At 48.2% G+C, this 15,830-nt stretch overlaps 1 protein-coding gene across 1 annotated transcript in view; it reads left to right on the forward strand.

Moving 5' to 3' along the window:
• Positions 1–2,939: 2,939 nt before the first annotated feature.
• Positions 2,940–15,830, forward strand: part of ENTPD3 (ectonucleoside triphosphate diphosphohydrolase 3) — a 33,649-nt gene continuing 20,758 nt past the window's right edge. The window contains exons 1-4 of the mRNA XM_036266888.1: positions 2,940–2,994; positions 3,751–3,802; positions 6,365–6,492; positions 14,359–14,476. Coding sequence (XP_036122781.1) covers positions 3,763–3,802; positions 6,365–6,492; positions 14,359–14,476 — 286 coding nt within the window. The 5' untranslated portion in view covers positions 2,940–2,994; positions 3,751–3,762. The remainder of the gene's footprint in view (positions 2,995–3,750; positions 3,803–6,364; positions 6,493–14,358; positions 14,477–15,830) is intronic.

Consider the following 15,830-nt stretch of genomic DNA (forward strand, 5'->3'; position numbering starts at 1 on the left):
TGAGCAACTTACCAGAGCGGAATAGTTAATTTTTAAAATGACTGCAAAAAAAGAGAGGCAGAGACAGAGAGCGGCACTCCCGGACAGAGGAGATACACAGTTATGGACTCCACTGTATTCCTCCCAAACTGCAGCTCCAACCCTCAGGGGGAGTGCGCTTGGAGACAGGGCTTTTAGGGAGACAGTTAAGATGACATGAGGTCATAAGCTAACCATTTTGCTCAAGAAGTTAGAAAAAGAACAACAAACATTTAAACAGTGGGAAGGAAATAAAAGAACAAAATTAGCAGTAATTGCAAACAAAGGCTCACTGTAGAGAAAGGGCTGTTAATAAAATGACAACAGTAGTGTAGCTGACAGACAAGCAAACTATAAAAAGAATGCAGAACCCAATCAGGCAGGGAAAAGAAAGAGAAATTGAAGCCAGTCAAGTGGAGAGGGAAATTAGGCATATTTCAGCCAGGAGTGCAGAATTTCATTTTCCCAAATCAAGTGATAAAAGGTGGAAAGAGATTACAATTGAAATTGGTGCACAGGGGACCCGTGAGGTATTTGTTTATATATCTTGCCCCCACCCCACAAAAGGATTTGGCTGGGCCTGCCGGTGGCTGCTGGCCCCTGACATAGACAGGGCCCAGTTCTAAGAAAGGGCTGAGCATGTGCTGGTCTGTGACTCAGGGAGAACTGGCCTAGAACAGAAGTTCTGAGGACCCCGGGAGCTTTTATTGTCATGAGTTTTAGCTATTAATAATGAATGCTATCACATTTAAAACTAGAATTAAAAAAAATACTTGAGTCATTTAAAGATAACAAGAATAAATCTAATACATTGTTTATAAAAAATGCAAAAAAAAATCCAAATTTTCACAAATACTGAAAAGCCTAACTAAGTTCACTGTGGTCTATTTATATAATAGAATTCAATACAGATTTTTATTTTTTACTAAATCTATAGATAACCACATGCTAACAACAAATCTGGGGGTGGGAGGGGGGAACCCTTTTGAATAAAAAAGGCAAGTGGCAAAAGAATAGAAAATGCAATACAATTTATGTCAATTTTTAAGACAGAAGAAGTTAATTGGTAAAGTGGATCTGTGAATGCCAGCCTAAATTTGGACCTATTTCAGTAGGCAGTGAGAGCTCATTATTGAATGAATGAGTCATCAAAAGATTTGAGCAGGAAACCTACACCTCTCCTATCAATACCCCTCTAGCAGGCCCTTAACCTGGGGTCCACATACAGAATTCAGGGGGCTTGCATCCTTGCATGGAGGAAAACATATCTTTATTTTCAGGAAATGGAACATTTCCCTTATGACTGTAGTCAACAAAGCTCAATGGTATTGGAAGGACCTGTGACAGTCATCAATAGTAATCACAGATACTTCATATCACCTTACAGTTATGGCAAATGTCTTTCAATATCCCCACACTCATCCCAGCATTAGATACGCTGCTGGATCTCATTACTTAATCACTTAATAAAGAAACACATACATATTACATTACAAATATGATCTTTAAAACATTTTGAAAATGCACACACACCCACACCCACATCCCCACAGCCTAGCTTGGAACCCTCCTCTCTGAGCTCAGAGGCTCACAGGCCTTGCTCTCCAGCAGAGGACAGGCAGACCCAGGACATGACTGGGGCCTCAGCTCTTTCTTCCCCACCACTGGGAGCCACCAGGAGGAGTGGTCCAACAGAGAAGCCAGGTTGGGCCTCTCGCTGGGATCATTGCGAGGACCCCTGGGGTCACACAGGGGCCAGGAGGCTGCCTGCTGCTGTATCAACAACAGACTCCCGGGCATTGGCATCCCTGCAGCCTCCAATGCTGCACTTTGTCATTTTTCCTCTCTGGCCTCTTCCAAGCAATGCTTGTCTTAATTTCTGACCTCATGGCACCCACATAAAATGGGGAAAAGCATTGCTCAGTAACCAGGGAGAATTGCTTCCCCCTCCCCCCCGCATGGCCAGGACAGCTATGCTAAAATACGGAGTGGGCAAAAGTAGGTGTACAGTTGGGGTACTCGAAACAGTTTATTCTTGTATTATTTATTTATTAATTATTGTATATTTATTTGTATTAGTTGTCTTATTATTATTATTATTTCATATCCTTAGTGATGATTTATCTTTTAGTTAATAATGGCTGGTAGTCCGGCCGGTGTGGCTCAGTGGTTGAGCATCAACCCATGCACCAAGAGGTCCCCGGTTCGATTCCCGGTCAGGACATATATATTCAGGTTGTGGGCCTGATCCCCAGTGGGGGGCATGCAAGAGGCGGCCAATCAATGTTCTCTCTCATCGATGTTTCTATCTCTCTCTCTTCCTCTCTCTCTAAAATCAATAAAGAAAAAAAAAATTAAAAAAAATAATGGGTGGTAATTTAACCTACTGTTACCCGCCCCTGTCTTTGAGAGGGAATGTCTGCATTTATTTGTGCTTTTGGTCCAGGTGACCCAGGGACCAGTCTGCCTCACCCCCAACTTTACAGGTGATGACTGGCTTCCACTTCTCCGAAAGTTGGGGCACTGGGCCCCCTGTGCACCCCTACAGTCTCCTGGCTCTGCTCTGCCCTGCCCCCACAGCCCTTCCACTTAGGCGTGGGGTGAAGGTGGAGGAAACCAGAAGAGCAATAAAAAGGTTCTTGCCCTTGACAGAGGGAAGGGAAGCAGGCAGTGGACACTCCCGCACTTCCCCAGTGTAGGCCCCGCAGGATTAGGCCTCCCATCCCCCCACCCCGCGAAGCCTCGCAAGCCCCACCCCCTGCTACTTGGGGTTAAGGTGATGGAGTGAGCTACAGACGGAAGGTGAAGAGGTGCTCAGCCCTGAACCCAGGGGGGGCGGTCCTCGGCCCCGCTGCCCCGCCCCTCCCCGCCGCCCCGCCTCCCTGGCGCCTCCGCCTCCGCAGAAACCTCCCGCACACGCCACCGGGCTGCCACTGCAGCAGCTCTGGTCGCCTTTCTTGGATCATCCGCTCGCAGGTGAGTACCCAGAACCCCGCTTCCGACTCACTGAGCAAGGAGCGGGAAGCTTCGTGAGGTTGAGAGCTGGGAGGGAAGGAAACGTAATCGGATTCCACAGAGGGCCGGAATGGGGGACGGAGGGACGCGAACCCCAAATCCTCGGCGATGGGGAGGTGATCCCTGCCAAGCCCGGGGAGGTCACGCGTCTTTACCGAGCGCCTCTGCGGGTCTGGGGATGCGCTGGGCGCTTGGATGCCTTTGGCTGCGTGGGGACTGGGGCCTCCCGGATCCTGGGGCGCTGGCGATTGTTTCCAGCCAGGAGCTAAAGATACCCTTCTGGGTCTTGCAAGGACGACCCCAGGCTCCGGGCCACGGCCACCCACGAGCCGTCTTTGCTGGTGTGCTTTGGAGAAAGCCCTGCCTCGGCGCTGAGCGTGTTTTAAATAGAGGCTGGAGCATTTGTTCTGCCCGGGGTGCTACGTACAGGTGGAAAATTTTGCAGGAGAAGATGCTTATTTCTGATTTTCCTTTTTTCCAATTCAAAATTTCAGCAAACCCGCTTTCCCCTTTTCCTTGCATGTGGGGAGGTGACGCAGGAATTTCAGCCCCGGCTTTGGGTCCGTCTCTGAAGTTCTAGGTTCACCCCCTTCCCCTTATCCCCGCGGTGAGCTTTTGATTGGGAGGAAGCGGGTCTGTGTTTTAACAGCGTGCACGGGTTTCGAACTTAAGCCAGGGCCATGGACTCATTGTTATTCCGTGTTCTCTCACCTGCAGCTGGGAGAAACGATGTTCACCGTGCTGACCCGCCAACCTTGTGAGCAAGCAGGTTAGTATCTCAGCAGGCCACCAGCGTGGTTTTCTCAAATCACAGGAGAATCCCAGCTTCAGCTCAGGTTTCTCATCCCAGTCCCCTGCACATGACTGTTTAACCTCTGTAGTTCCATACTCGCTCGCTCACCGCGCTTACACCACAGGCATTCCTCATATAAAAGTAATGCTTTTCATCCACGCTGCACAAAACAAGGACTAACATGCATGTTTCGATTAAATGGTTTTTCCGGTTTGCATAATCCATTAATTTGGCCCTTGTGGTTTCCCTTACCCCACTGTGTGTGTAAGGTTTGCTTTAGAATATTGTTGATTTTGTGATGAACTTGAAAGCACTCGGATCTTTTCTCTGTTTCCATTCAAGCGCGGTGTCTGGCACAGCGCCTACAGCGCCCCCCAACCCCCACCATGGGTCAGCATTGTTCCCACTGATACCTCAGGCAGTGTGCAGAATTCACACACACACACATGCACGCACACACACACATTTCCAAGCTTGTCCTGCCTGCCTCTGGAGCACTTTTTCCAGTTGCTCCTGTGAAAGCCCGGAAGGCTCCGGTAGGCACTTTGTAATTACAGTGTTTGTCCCGCCCTAATGATAGCACAGCTCTAGGCCCTGTTCCCTAAATGAATGAGACCTGGTCTAGTCCATTTTGCTTTGTGATAGAGTTTTCTGCCAGGGCAAGTGTTTGCTTAAGGTAATCACAGCTTTTACCTACAATCTGCTGAGGCACAGAGGACTTGGGAGGCCGGCGTGTGGCTGTGGTCTGGACACTGCGTACATGTCACCCACCTCCCCCCGTGGACAGATGTTCTTTCACTGTGCCCCTGAATTGGGTTTCTTATCTTCCGAAAGGATTTGATTTTAGAATAGTGGGGGCAATTTATACCAATCTTTTTTCTTTTTCTTTGAAAGGGAAATTGTACCTAAGGAGCTGATTTACTTTGATTTCTGGGTTTTCCCCAAAAACACTTTGAAAATTTTCACACATACAGACTAACTAGTTTAATTCGTCCCACAGAACAAGTTTAACCTGGCAGATTATACCTCTGCTATGTCTTGTTAGTGATCTAGGGCCCCTCCAGAGGCTCTGAAGGTCACCTCCATGGTGGTTGGTCCCCCTTCAGTTGTTAATACCAAGGAGTCAGCTATGAGTAACTGTGTGTCATCTTACACACCTGGGACTCATTCTGTGAAATAAATTTCCAAGTCAGATGGTATACCCATTTGCAGTTATTGTCAATAAAGGTTGACACATTGCCTTCCATTGATGCAGTGTCAGGGTTCACTCCCAGTGACAAGGTAGAGGAATTAGGGAGTTAAGTGACCACCTTTGACTTCAGGAAGTGTCTGTGGCAGCATCTGCACAGCAGGGGGCAGAAAGAAACTTCCATTAGCTCACACTGGTTTGTTAAGACCCAAGTAAATATCTGCTTGTAATTATCCAGTGAAGCAACATTAGTTTAAATTTAATAGACATAGCTTATTATGGTACATTATATATTATTATACAGTATGTATATGTATGTAGAATTATATAATGATCTTTATTCAGAGTCTGTATATTTAATCTAAGAATATCCGTGTGTTTTATTTATTTTGTTTCTAAGTGGGTAGATAATAGTTTACATGTTATGATTAAAATACAAATACCAGCGATTACATGACCCCTTTTAGACAGGACATGCAGATTGGGGTCTAGTTAGTCTTTGTGAAGATGTCGGTGAGACCTTGTGCCTTCACTGTGAGTTATTGGGAACCCAACTACTTTAGAAATTTAGACGTGTTATCATTTGCTCTACAAGAAGACACCGCACAGTGAATCATTGATTATGTCTGAAGTACAGTATCAATCTATTTTTATTTGAGATTATTTTTAAGTGAAAATTACCTGCTTTAATAGAAAACCCATATTTTTCTAATGTACATTGAAACAAATGTTATTGTAAATCACCTCAGGGACAACCAGTAATACGCATAACATACTTTGAGAAATACTAGAAAACTAAACTATGCATAACTAAAAACGAATATAATACTGTATAAAACTAATAAATATATAAATATATATAACTAATGCACACACACACACACACACACACACACACATCCTGTATATAAAACTAAATACCAGAAAACTCAAACCATACAAACACGGTTTTAGTCCATTCTGCAGTGGTTCTCAACCTGTGGGTCGTGATCCCTCTGGGGGTCAAACGACCCTTTCACAGGGGTCACCTAAGACATAACAGTAGCAAAATTACAGTTATGAAGTAGCAACAAAAATAATTTCATGGTTGGGGGTCACCACAGCATGAGGAACAGTGTTGAAGGGTCACGGCATTAAGAAGGTCGAGAACCAATGCTCTAGAAGAAAGATAAATGGGTAGTAGAGCCCAGCTGCTTCTCTGCCTTGAAAGTGTGGGTCTCACTAAGCAGAGGAAGTGACTTATGCACACGGTTATGCACACGGTTATGCACCCAGCCCTGCGTTCTACAAAGAAGGCGAGCGTCTGTTCCTCCCGTCCCCTCACGAATCTTCTGGTCTTCCCCTTTTAGGCCTCAAGGCTCTCTCCCGCACCCCAGCCATCATTGCCCTGGTGGTCTTGGTTCTGAGCGTTGTGGTGCTCGTGGCCATCACACTCATCCAGATGCACCAGAAGGAGGTCCTCCTTCCAGGACTGAAGGTAAGTGTGAAGGGATTGGCCCTGAGTGGAGAAATGTGCTGACTCCAGTTTTTCTAAAGCCCTGAGTTAGAGGAGAAGAAAAGCCTTTTCTCCAGCTCCAGCTGGAGCCTGGGAAGATAGCGTGGGCCCCAAGGGAGGAGGTCTGGACATGCCGGCTTTGTGACGTTCGAGGCTACAGTTTGATAGTGGTGGCACCTTCTCCAAGGACTGTGGTTTTGCTTTGACTCCTGACTATGGGGATCAGAGCTAGACTTTGTAGCCAATAAGAAATGGCTACCAAAGGTTTACCAACTTGTTCGTTTCCCCAGAGCACCCAACCCTGACAATGAGTGGAGACCAGGAGACCTGGGCTCCTCTTATGGATGAACCAAAAAATCAAGGATTTGAAAAGATCTCCTTGAACTTTATTTGGGTCTAGAAAGGAGCCATGATTCTCTCTAACTTTTCCTCCCTGAAAAATTACTTAGAACCTTATGCTCAGCTCCAGAGGCCTCTCCCTGCCCTCGAGTCCAACCCCAAACGGCCTCTTCAGTGAGCCGTCCTGCCTGGGTTGTAAGGACGGTGGACGGCGATCCTAGGAGACCATCACATGCAGGGCGGAGTCCTTCCATCATTGCAGGGAGAGGTCGGCAAACTTTCTGCGAGGGCTGAATAGGACATATTTTAGGGCCATTTATAGTATCTGTTACACATATGTTTGTTTTTGTTTTTTGTCTTCTTGACTCTTTAAAAATGTAAAAAGCCTTCTTAGCTGGAGAGACATAGGGGCCAAGTTCAACTATGTTATTTGAATTTCATTTATTTATTGATTTTGAGAGAGAGAGAGAGAGAGAGAGAGAGAGAGAGAGAGAGAGAGAGAGAGAGAGAGAGGTTGACTTGTTCTTCCACTTACCCATGAACCCATTGGTTGATTCTTATATGTGCCCTGACTGGGGATCAAACCCGCAACCTTGGCGTATCGGGATGATGCTCTACCGAACCGAGCTACTCGGCCAGGGCTATTTGAGTCTCATTTGGCTTTTACACTTGACCTCACGAGCCCTTTCTACATCTTCTTGCTGTCAGTGACTGTTCGATGGCTATATTTGAAGTAGAAGTTTTTAAAAATAAGAAGCGAACGCTGCCTTGGCTCTGTGGGTGAGTTTGATTACCGTTCTGAGGCTGCTTTCCCTGGGATGAAAGTCAGCCCTCCTCCCAGTAACGGCAGTAGTTCCTTTGTAGGGCATTTAACTTCAGAATCTCAGCCCTCATGAGGAACACGAATGAAAAAGAAACAGAAGCCTTATGTAACTGTGCAGTAATGAGAGGGAAACAAATCCTCTGGTGATCCGAAGACATTCGCTGAGGTTTGAGCAGTTGTTTTCCTGAGCTGCAGGCACTGCCTTCTAAATCTACAAAATCAGGATCCCAGCTAAGAGCAGTACCATCTCCTCACACGTTTTCTACTGCACTTCAGGTTCCTGTTCCCTGAATTACCTCACTTAACCCTCACACCTTCCTTGGTCCTGAGTTCTGCGTGGGGAACTCAGGAGGAGGTGCTGGACAGGAGATCATGTCTCCCTTTGCAGGGATGGAGGCGGAGGGCCGGGTGCAGATGGAGGAGTGTTTGTTGAACTGGGGGTACTACTAACCACCTTCAGACCCTGTAACGGGGGCCCCTGCCCTGAGCCCCGTATTTCAGAGGGACCAGCTCTGGCTGCACTCCAGGTTTATGTCCCCCGCAGCACAAGAAACTGTGCCCACCCAGAGCCATGCGTCCTCTTTAAAAATATGCTGTGGTGTCTGGGACCTCAGAATCCGGGGTCTATACCACTGGTCTGAGGCGTGACAAAGGGGCAGCTGTCTGCAGGGAGTGCAGACAGAGCATGGATGTGGGGTCTGAGCTGTCCCGCCGTCTACAGTCAGTATACAGGTGCAGGAGGTTCTACTTCATGGAATTTCTGGGGTGGGGAGGACAGCTGGATGGGGTGGGCAGGGCAAAAGCCTTCATCTGTAAAATTGTCCCTCAGGCCCTGCAAAAGTGAAGGATGGGCTGGTTAAGGTGGTTGCCAGCTGCTGGCTCCCACTCATCTGGGAGGTAAGAGGTAAGTTCTCTGTTCACGCTGGAGGGACATGGAGGAGTTAGGAAGATTGGAAGAGTAAACTGAGTAGAGAAAAGTAGATGCCGAGGCATATGGAGGGCACTTTGAAGGAGGGGACCGCCCATGTTTCATGCTTCTGTCTCAGGTGGATTCGCCCAACCTAAGATGAGTGCAGACAGATCATCTGGGGAAGGCCCAGGAGGCGCAGGTAGGAGAAGGGGGAGTGAGGCAGGAGGGAAGGCAGCCACTGGAGGGCCCGATAGCCAGCGGGTTACCCCTGCGGGCGCCTGGGCTCAGTCCTGCTGGGAATGCTGGGAAGTGGGTGCAGAATTCAGGTCACGGTTGTCCTCTTGTCCTGGACAGAGGGGGAGGGGGTATGGCATCTGCCTCCCAGCTACCCTGCTCAAGGGCGTATTCACACACCCACGTCCCAGGCCCTGGGTGGAGAGGCTGCGTGCGCCCCAGGGAGTGTTAACTGAGTCTCTCGCGTATTGTGAGTGCAGCCTTCGGGCAGGTGGAAAGTGCGTGGTCGGACATCACAGTGGCAAGGTCTGCGGGACCGTGGGCAGGGAGCCCTCCGTGACTCTCCATGCAGAGACAATTTTCATTACCCCAGTTTGCAGAGGAGGAAATAGAACAGAAAGGGCAAGCAGCTTCCCGCATCAGGCAGATGGGACGCAGCAGGACGGGCATAGAAGGAAGGAAAGAGCACTGGCCCCGAGCACCGCCTGCAAAAGGCCAGGAGACTCCCTCGCCAGTCAGCACTCAGTTCAAGGAGGAGCTTTTGTTAAATAAATTACTCTGTGTATTGATTTGAGAGAGAGAGAGAGACATCAGTTCATTGTTCCACTTATTGACGCATCCATTGCTTGATTCTTGTGTGTGCCCTGACCAGGGATAGCACCTGTCCTTGGCGTAGGGGGACGACGCTCTAACCAACTGAGCTGCCGGCCAGGGCTCAGAGAGGCGCTTTTTAATCTCAGCAGAGTCTTGCTCCAGGCCCCGTCCCAGTATCAGGGGACAGGAAGTTGTATGCCACTGAGACGGGCTCAGAAGGCCCGTCTGCCTCACTGGGTGGGTTAATGTGAGGAAGGCAGACGTCCTGGGCCCCTTGAACCGGGAGAAGCATGGCCGTCTGGACAAGAACATTCCACGTACGGTTTTTGGGAGACCACTCTCCTTTCACAGTGTGTGCTGGGCAGCGAGGGCTGGCGTGGGGTGAAGTTGACCGAATGTGAGAGCTTTTTTTTTTTTTTTTTTTTTTTTTTTTAATCCTCATCCGAGGACATTTTTCCATTTTTTGTACAGACAGAGTGGGAGGGAGAGAGAGGAAGAGAGAGAGAGGGAAACATCGATGTGAAAGGGACACATCGAGTGGCTGCCACCCGCACGACCAACCAGGGCCGGGGACAAACTGCAACCGAGGTACATGCCCTTAGCGGGAACCGAACCCGGGTCTCTCCGGACCACAGGCGGACGCTCTAACCGCTGAGCCAAACCGGCCAGGGCCGAATGTGAGAGCTTTTTATAAACTCATCTTTATTGTTGAATGTATCACAGATGTCCCCCATTTTTCCCCACTGACCCCCTCCTCCCCACTCCCGCCGCCCCCCTGCCTTCCCCACAGTAGTGTCGGTGTCCATTGGTTATGCATATGTGCATAGAAGTTCTTTGGTGTATCTCATCCCACCTTCCCTATGAGAGCTTTTTAATTGTCATGTTTGTTTTGTACCATGAGCCCCATTTTCTTTTTTGAGTACCTGACAGCTGGTTATGAGGGGCCATCTCCAAAGTGGCCTGTCTGGGGGCCCTGGAACGTTCCTCAGGACCCTCGTGGAAGGCCGTGGTGTGTGGCGATGAAAGCCGAGCTGGCTTGCCTACCCTTGGTCTGTCTGAGTTTAAGAGCAGAGCTAGGAGAACTCAGCCAAGGCCCGGAATGCCCCGGGCCCTTTGCATCGCCTCTGCTCCCACCTGCTCTACCAGCTGGAAGTGTGAACACGACCACGTCGCTCTTCCTTTGCACTCAGCCCCCCGCTTGCTTTAGCATCTGGTCCAGTACCTTCCTCCCGAGGCTTCACGTCCCCACCTCCGTCAACAACTGTCCAGACGCCCTGGGGTTTCTCAGCCCGGTGGGATCAATACCTCACCGCGTTGCCAATGCCGCTGCGTGATGTCACTGTTGAAGAAGGAGGGCCCGCGTGGTCTAGGGTTCCCAGGGCACAACTTTTCTGCTGTGACCTGGCTCAGGTCACTCTCCCATGCTGACCCATCACTCTCCCAGTGACTATACAGTCACTGGGCCAGTCTGTGTGGAAACCATTCCTTTCTACCCCCATTAAGCCGGGCTCCTCAGCCTGGTTCTCCCCTTGGAGGATGACAGTTGAGTAACTGGTTTCTTCCTTTCCAAAAAGTCCTGGCTTCTTGTTCCAAACAGGGCACCTCCTCTCCAGCCAGATCTGCACCCCACTTAACCAGGAGTTTGCCCTTGAGGAACTTTCTGTCTGAACAAAGTCAGTCTGCCAGGCTCTCAGGCACCGTGTTTACTAAGCATCGCCCTGTTAGCCTTGGTTTCCTTGGAACTCAGTGAACGCGTGGGGTTTGTGAGTGCAGGTTTAAGAGTCTGTTAGACCCAGGTTTGATCAAGTCTGTGACCTTGGGCAGTGACCTCTAGGAGCCTCAATTTCCCCATCTGTCAAATGGGGATGATGAAAACATTCACATTATAAATACAGTAATGCTAAAGCACGTTGTGTAGCACCTGGCATGTTTTAAGTACTCAATAAGTATTTATTACTATTACTATTCTATTATAGTAATAGTAATGATGATGGTACTAATAGTAAGCTAATAATACTACTACTACTGATAAATCTACGAAAGCTGATCTTATGACCTTTGTTTTGATTTTTTTAAAAAGATTTTTAAATTGATATTTGAGAAGGAGGGAGGGAGAGAGAGAAACATCGATGTGAGAGCAAAACATTGATCTGCTGCCTCCTGTACCCCCCTAATAGGGATTGAGCCCCAAACCAGGCCATGTACCCTGACGAGAGTTATACTGGCAACCTTCCAGTGCACGGGACGACGCCCACCCAACTGAGCCACACTGGCCAGGGCTGCTTTTGCTTTCGCTAGAAGCTCACACAGTCCTTGTTTTGGACCATGGGGTCCACAGGGAAGACTCTCCACTTTGGTTAGCCCATCGAGTATGTCTTCAGTCCCACATTCCCGCCCTGTTCTCTGTCACTGCGTTAGACGGAGAGTTACTTCTGCTTCTCATCCCAACATCACCTACCCAGCTGAACTGAAGGAAATCCATTCCCTTCCCCCTCCCTCCATGGAACCACGTCGGGCTCCACTGCTCTAGGCCAATGAGCTCTGAAAATTGGTCAAAGACCCATTGTTTCACTTTTGACAATGTCAGTGAACCTTGGCGGGGGCAGCTCAGTGATGTCAGAAGCAGCCTTGGGCCTCAAGTCTGGCACATCGGCAGGTGCCGGGACGGGGGCGTGGTGGCCATCTCTCCAGGCTCCCCAAGTGGAGTCCCCGGCTGCCTCCCACCCTGGTGAGAACCGGATCCCAACTGGATTACAAATGAGAATGGACCTTCTCTCTGATCTTGGCCAGCAGCCCCGGGCTTCGTAGACACGGCAAACACATGCTTTGTGAGGGGTTGGAATCGAGATTTGGGGAAAGACAGGCACCCTCTGGAGTCACTGTTCCTTATTCTCTGTCCTCCTATTTCAGGGGTCAGCAGCAGGTGTGGAGGGGCCGGTGCAGGGGTGCCGATCGGGTCGGCAGCTGGAGGGGGGAAGAAAGCAGACTGGTCCTGGGAGCTCAGACCTCCCCGGTGCCTCGTTCCCTTCTTGCCCTCAGTTTCGACCAGCTCCCTAATCTCACAGTGAGCTCCGCCTGGAATGGATTGCAGACAATGCCTCCCTTATTCTCTGTGGAAGGTGTCACATCAGACTCCTGATCAACATTCATCAGGCCGAAGGGCTAAGATTAAGAGGCTGTCCAAGTTCAAATACCAATGAACACAGGATGTTCTATCTCATATACTGGAGAAGCTGTGATTTAGGAGCTGGAGCAACATTTTTTTTTTTTTGGTTCCATTTCAAATGAAGCAAAAATGTGTGCTAGTAGAAAGCTGGAAGTCTCCTAAATGTCTAGAATCAGGAAATTGATTAAATGAATTACTGTAAATTTCACAGTGGGTGTGATGAATGTATTGAAATGGTGATATTGGCCTAAACTTGGCAGGGGAAATGTCCATAATATAATTTTTTGTAAGGAAAAAGCATCAGAAAAGACTATGGACAATATGTTCCTGTGTTGTTTTAAAAATGTATGTCTAGCCTGGCCAGTGTGGCTCAGTGGGTTGGGCATCATCCCATGCACCAAGAGGTCACCAGTTCGATTCCCAGTCAGGGCACATGCCAGGGTTGCAGGCTCGATCCCCAGTGGGGGGCATGCAGGAGGCAGCGGATCGAATTGATGTTTCTCTCTCATCCATGTTTGTATCTCTTTCTCCTTCTCCCTTCCTGTCTATTTAAAAATCAATAAAAACATATTTTACAAAAACATATATCTAAATACATATGTATATAGGTAGCTGTATGCACAGAACACCATTAGGAAAAATATATAACAAAGTGTTAAAACAATAGTCAGATTTGAGGGATGTTATTTACTTCTTTTTCTTTTTGTTTTGCTTTGTAATTTTGTTTCTTTTGCTTTACTGGTTTTTCTATATGTGATAATAGCATGTATTTATTGAGCAGCCACTAAGCATCAGGACTGTGGTCTCCTATTTACCTCTGAAAGGAAGTTGTTTGCAGAGAGGTTAGGCGCTAACCCAGGGTCATAAAGGTGAGACTCCATCCGAGTCAGCCTGCTTCCAGAACCCACCTTTGACTTCCTCCCTGGCAGGAAGGAGGCCGGTCCTGGCTCTGCCCTGGCGACACCTTTCTGTCCATTTGTTACCAAAGTGGGACAATATGTCAAGATTATTTTGTATTTTGGTTTTCCCCTCCTTAATCATGAATACTTTGTATTATTGGATGTATTATAAAATGGTTCACTGGAAACCCATATAATTTTATTAACCAATGTCACCCCAATAAATTTAATTGAAAAAAGAAAAAAACATGAATACTTTCATTCTGAGGGCGGATGCAGATATTAATGTGTCTCCCTTGCGAGAACTTCCCACCTGTAGTTTCCTTTTGGTTGTTTATTCCCAGGGTGCTAGGCCTGGAAGTTTGGAGAATAGAGGGCAGCAGGTGACTATTCATTCCCCTCCTGAGACCCAGGTGGCTTCTGTCCCCCACCTCAGTGGTCTGGATGAAGGGGAATCAGAGACCTGTCCCTGTATGCAAAGTCCTTGGAGTACTAAGTTTCAACCTTGGCTGCATATTGGAATCACCAAGGGAGCTTTAAAAACTTGCTGCCCGGGTCCACTCCCAGAGGTTCTGATCGAATGGGTCTGGGGCGCAGCCTTGGCATTGGGAGTTTCCGGAGCTCCTGCAGTGATGCTCAGGTGTGACAAGGCTGAGAACCATGCCCTAGAACACCTGCCCTACCACCCCCGCCCCTGTCCCCACTGTCCAAGGAGACAACATTGGTTTGGAGAAAATAGTTTCTTCTTGATCAGCCCTTACCTAAGTGAAACAGTGTGGATTAAGCTCTTGAGGGAGTTTGGGGTTCTCAGTGGCCCACTGGGGAAAGGAGTCTCAGAGAGGTACAGCCCATTTCTGACCCTCCCTTTCCCCCTTTTATTCAGTATGGAATTGTGCTCGATGCCGGGTCTTCCAGAACCACAGTCTACGTGTATCAGTGGCCAGCAGAAAAGGAGAATAATACCGGAGTGGTCAGCCAAACCTGCAAATGTAGTGTGAAAGGTAAGGCCCAAGGTGGGTCTGGGAGGCCCAAAGGGAAGCAAGGTGGAGTCCTATGTCCCTGAAGGCCTGGAGGGTTCTGAGAAGCTGCCTGGACTGGGTGTCAGGAAAATACGAGGTCTTCTGCTGGTGCTGCTGCTCATCAGAAACAGTGACCTTGGGTCAGTCACTGCCCTCTGTGAGCCACAGTTTTCTCTTCTGTAGAACAAAGAGCTATGAATGTGAAGAACTATGACTGGGCTGAGATTTTACCCTGCCACTTTCATGGATGTTGGTGGAAGCCACGAGATTCCTGGGTCACGAATCAAGGGTGGTTTATTATTCAATAGCAGTAGCCAGAGTATCAGCTAGTTTTCTTACGCTGGTTCTCGGAGGACGATCTAAAGAGGGCCAGGCAGTATCTGCTTACATGGTGCTCGCTGTATTACAGAAGAGAAACCTGAGACTGGTGAGTCTGAAACATTTATAAAGGGCCCTGAGCTCGCCTGCCTTTTGCTCTGGGTTGCAGCCTATCTCTGTCTTCTGGGCCTGTTTGCAAACATCCTTGAGAAAACAGTCTAGAACAAAGGCAATCAGTGCCTGCGCTCATCAAACGTGCAGAAACACGAGAGACTCACAGGTGTCTTCCAACAGGTGTATGTGGGTGGGGGAGGGGGGGCAGAAACAAACAGGCATGGCTCTGTTCCAGAAAAGCTTTATTTATAGACCCTGAAAGTCGGAATTTCATAGAATTGTCACAAGTCACAAGAAACTGTTTATTCTTTCAATTCCTCGGCCCACCATTTTAAAATGTAAAATGTGCCCTGGCTGGTTTGGCTCAGCGGTTAGAGCGTTGGCCTGCAGACCAGAGAGTCCCGGGTTCGGTTCCCGCTAAGGGCATGTGCCTCAGTTGCAGTTTGTCCCTGGCCCCGTTTGGGGTCGTGTGGGTGGCAGCCACTCAATGTGTCTCTCTCACATCCATGTTTCACTCTCTCTCTTCCTCCCTCTCTCCCTCCTGCTCTATCTGAAGATAAATACAAAAATGTCCTCCGGTGAGGATAAAAAAAAAAAAAGTAAAATGAAAAATCTATCTTAGCTCACAGGCTGCACATAAAAAAAGATGATGAACTTGATTTGGCCAGGAGCTGCCGACCCCTGGAATAGCACGTTATCAGCATGTTTAATGACCCTCCACACAACTCCCTGTCCCCACTAACATAGCCTGAATTTTATATTCACTGTTTCCTTGCTATTCTGTATAGTTTTGTCCTTATGGATTTAGTTTTTTCTGTTTTTGAAAAATGGAATGAAACGCATATTTATTTAGATGGAATCAAACATTTATTCTTCTGTAATTTGCTTTGTTCACTAACATTGG

Source organism: Molossus molossus, unplaced genomic scaffold (assembly GCF_014108415.1).
Source record: "Molossus molossus isolate mMolMol1 unplaced genomic scaffold, mMolMol1.p scaffold_m16_p_18, whole genome shotgun sequence".
Classification (NCBI taxonomy): Eukaryota; Metazoa; Chordata; class Mammalia; order Chiroptera; family Molossidae; genus Molossus; species Molossus molossus.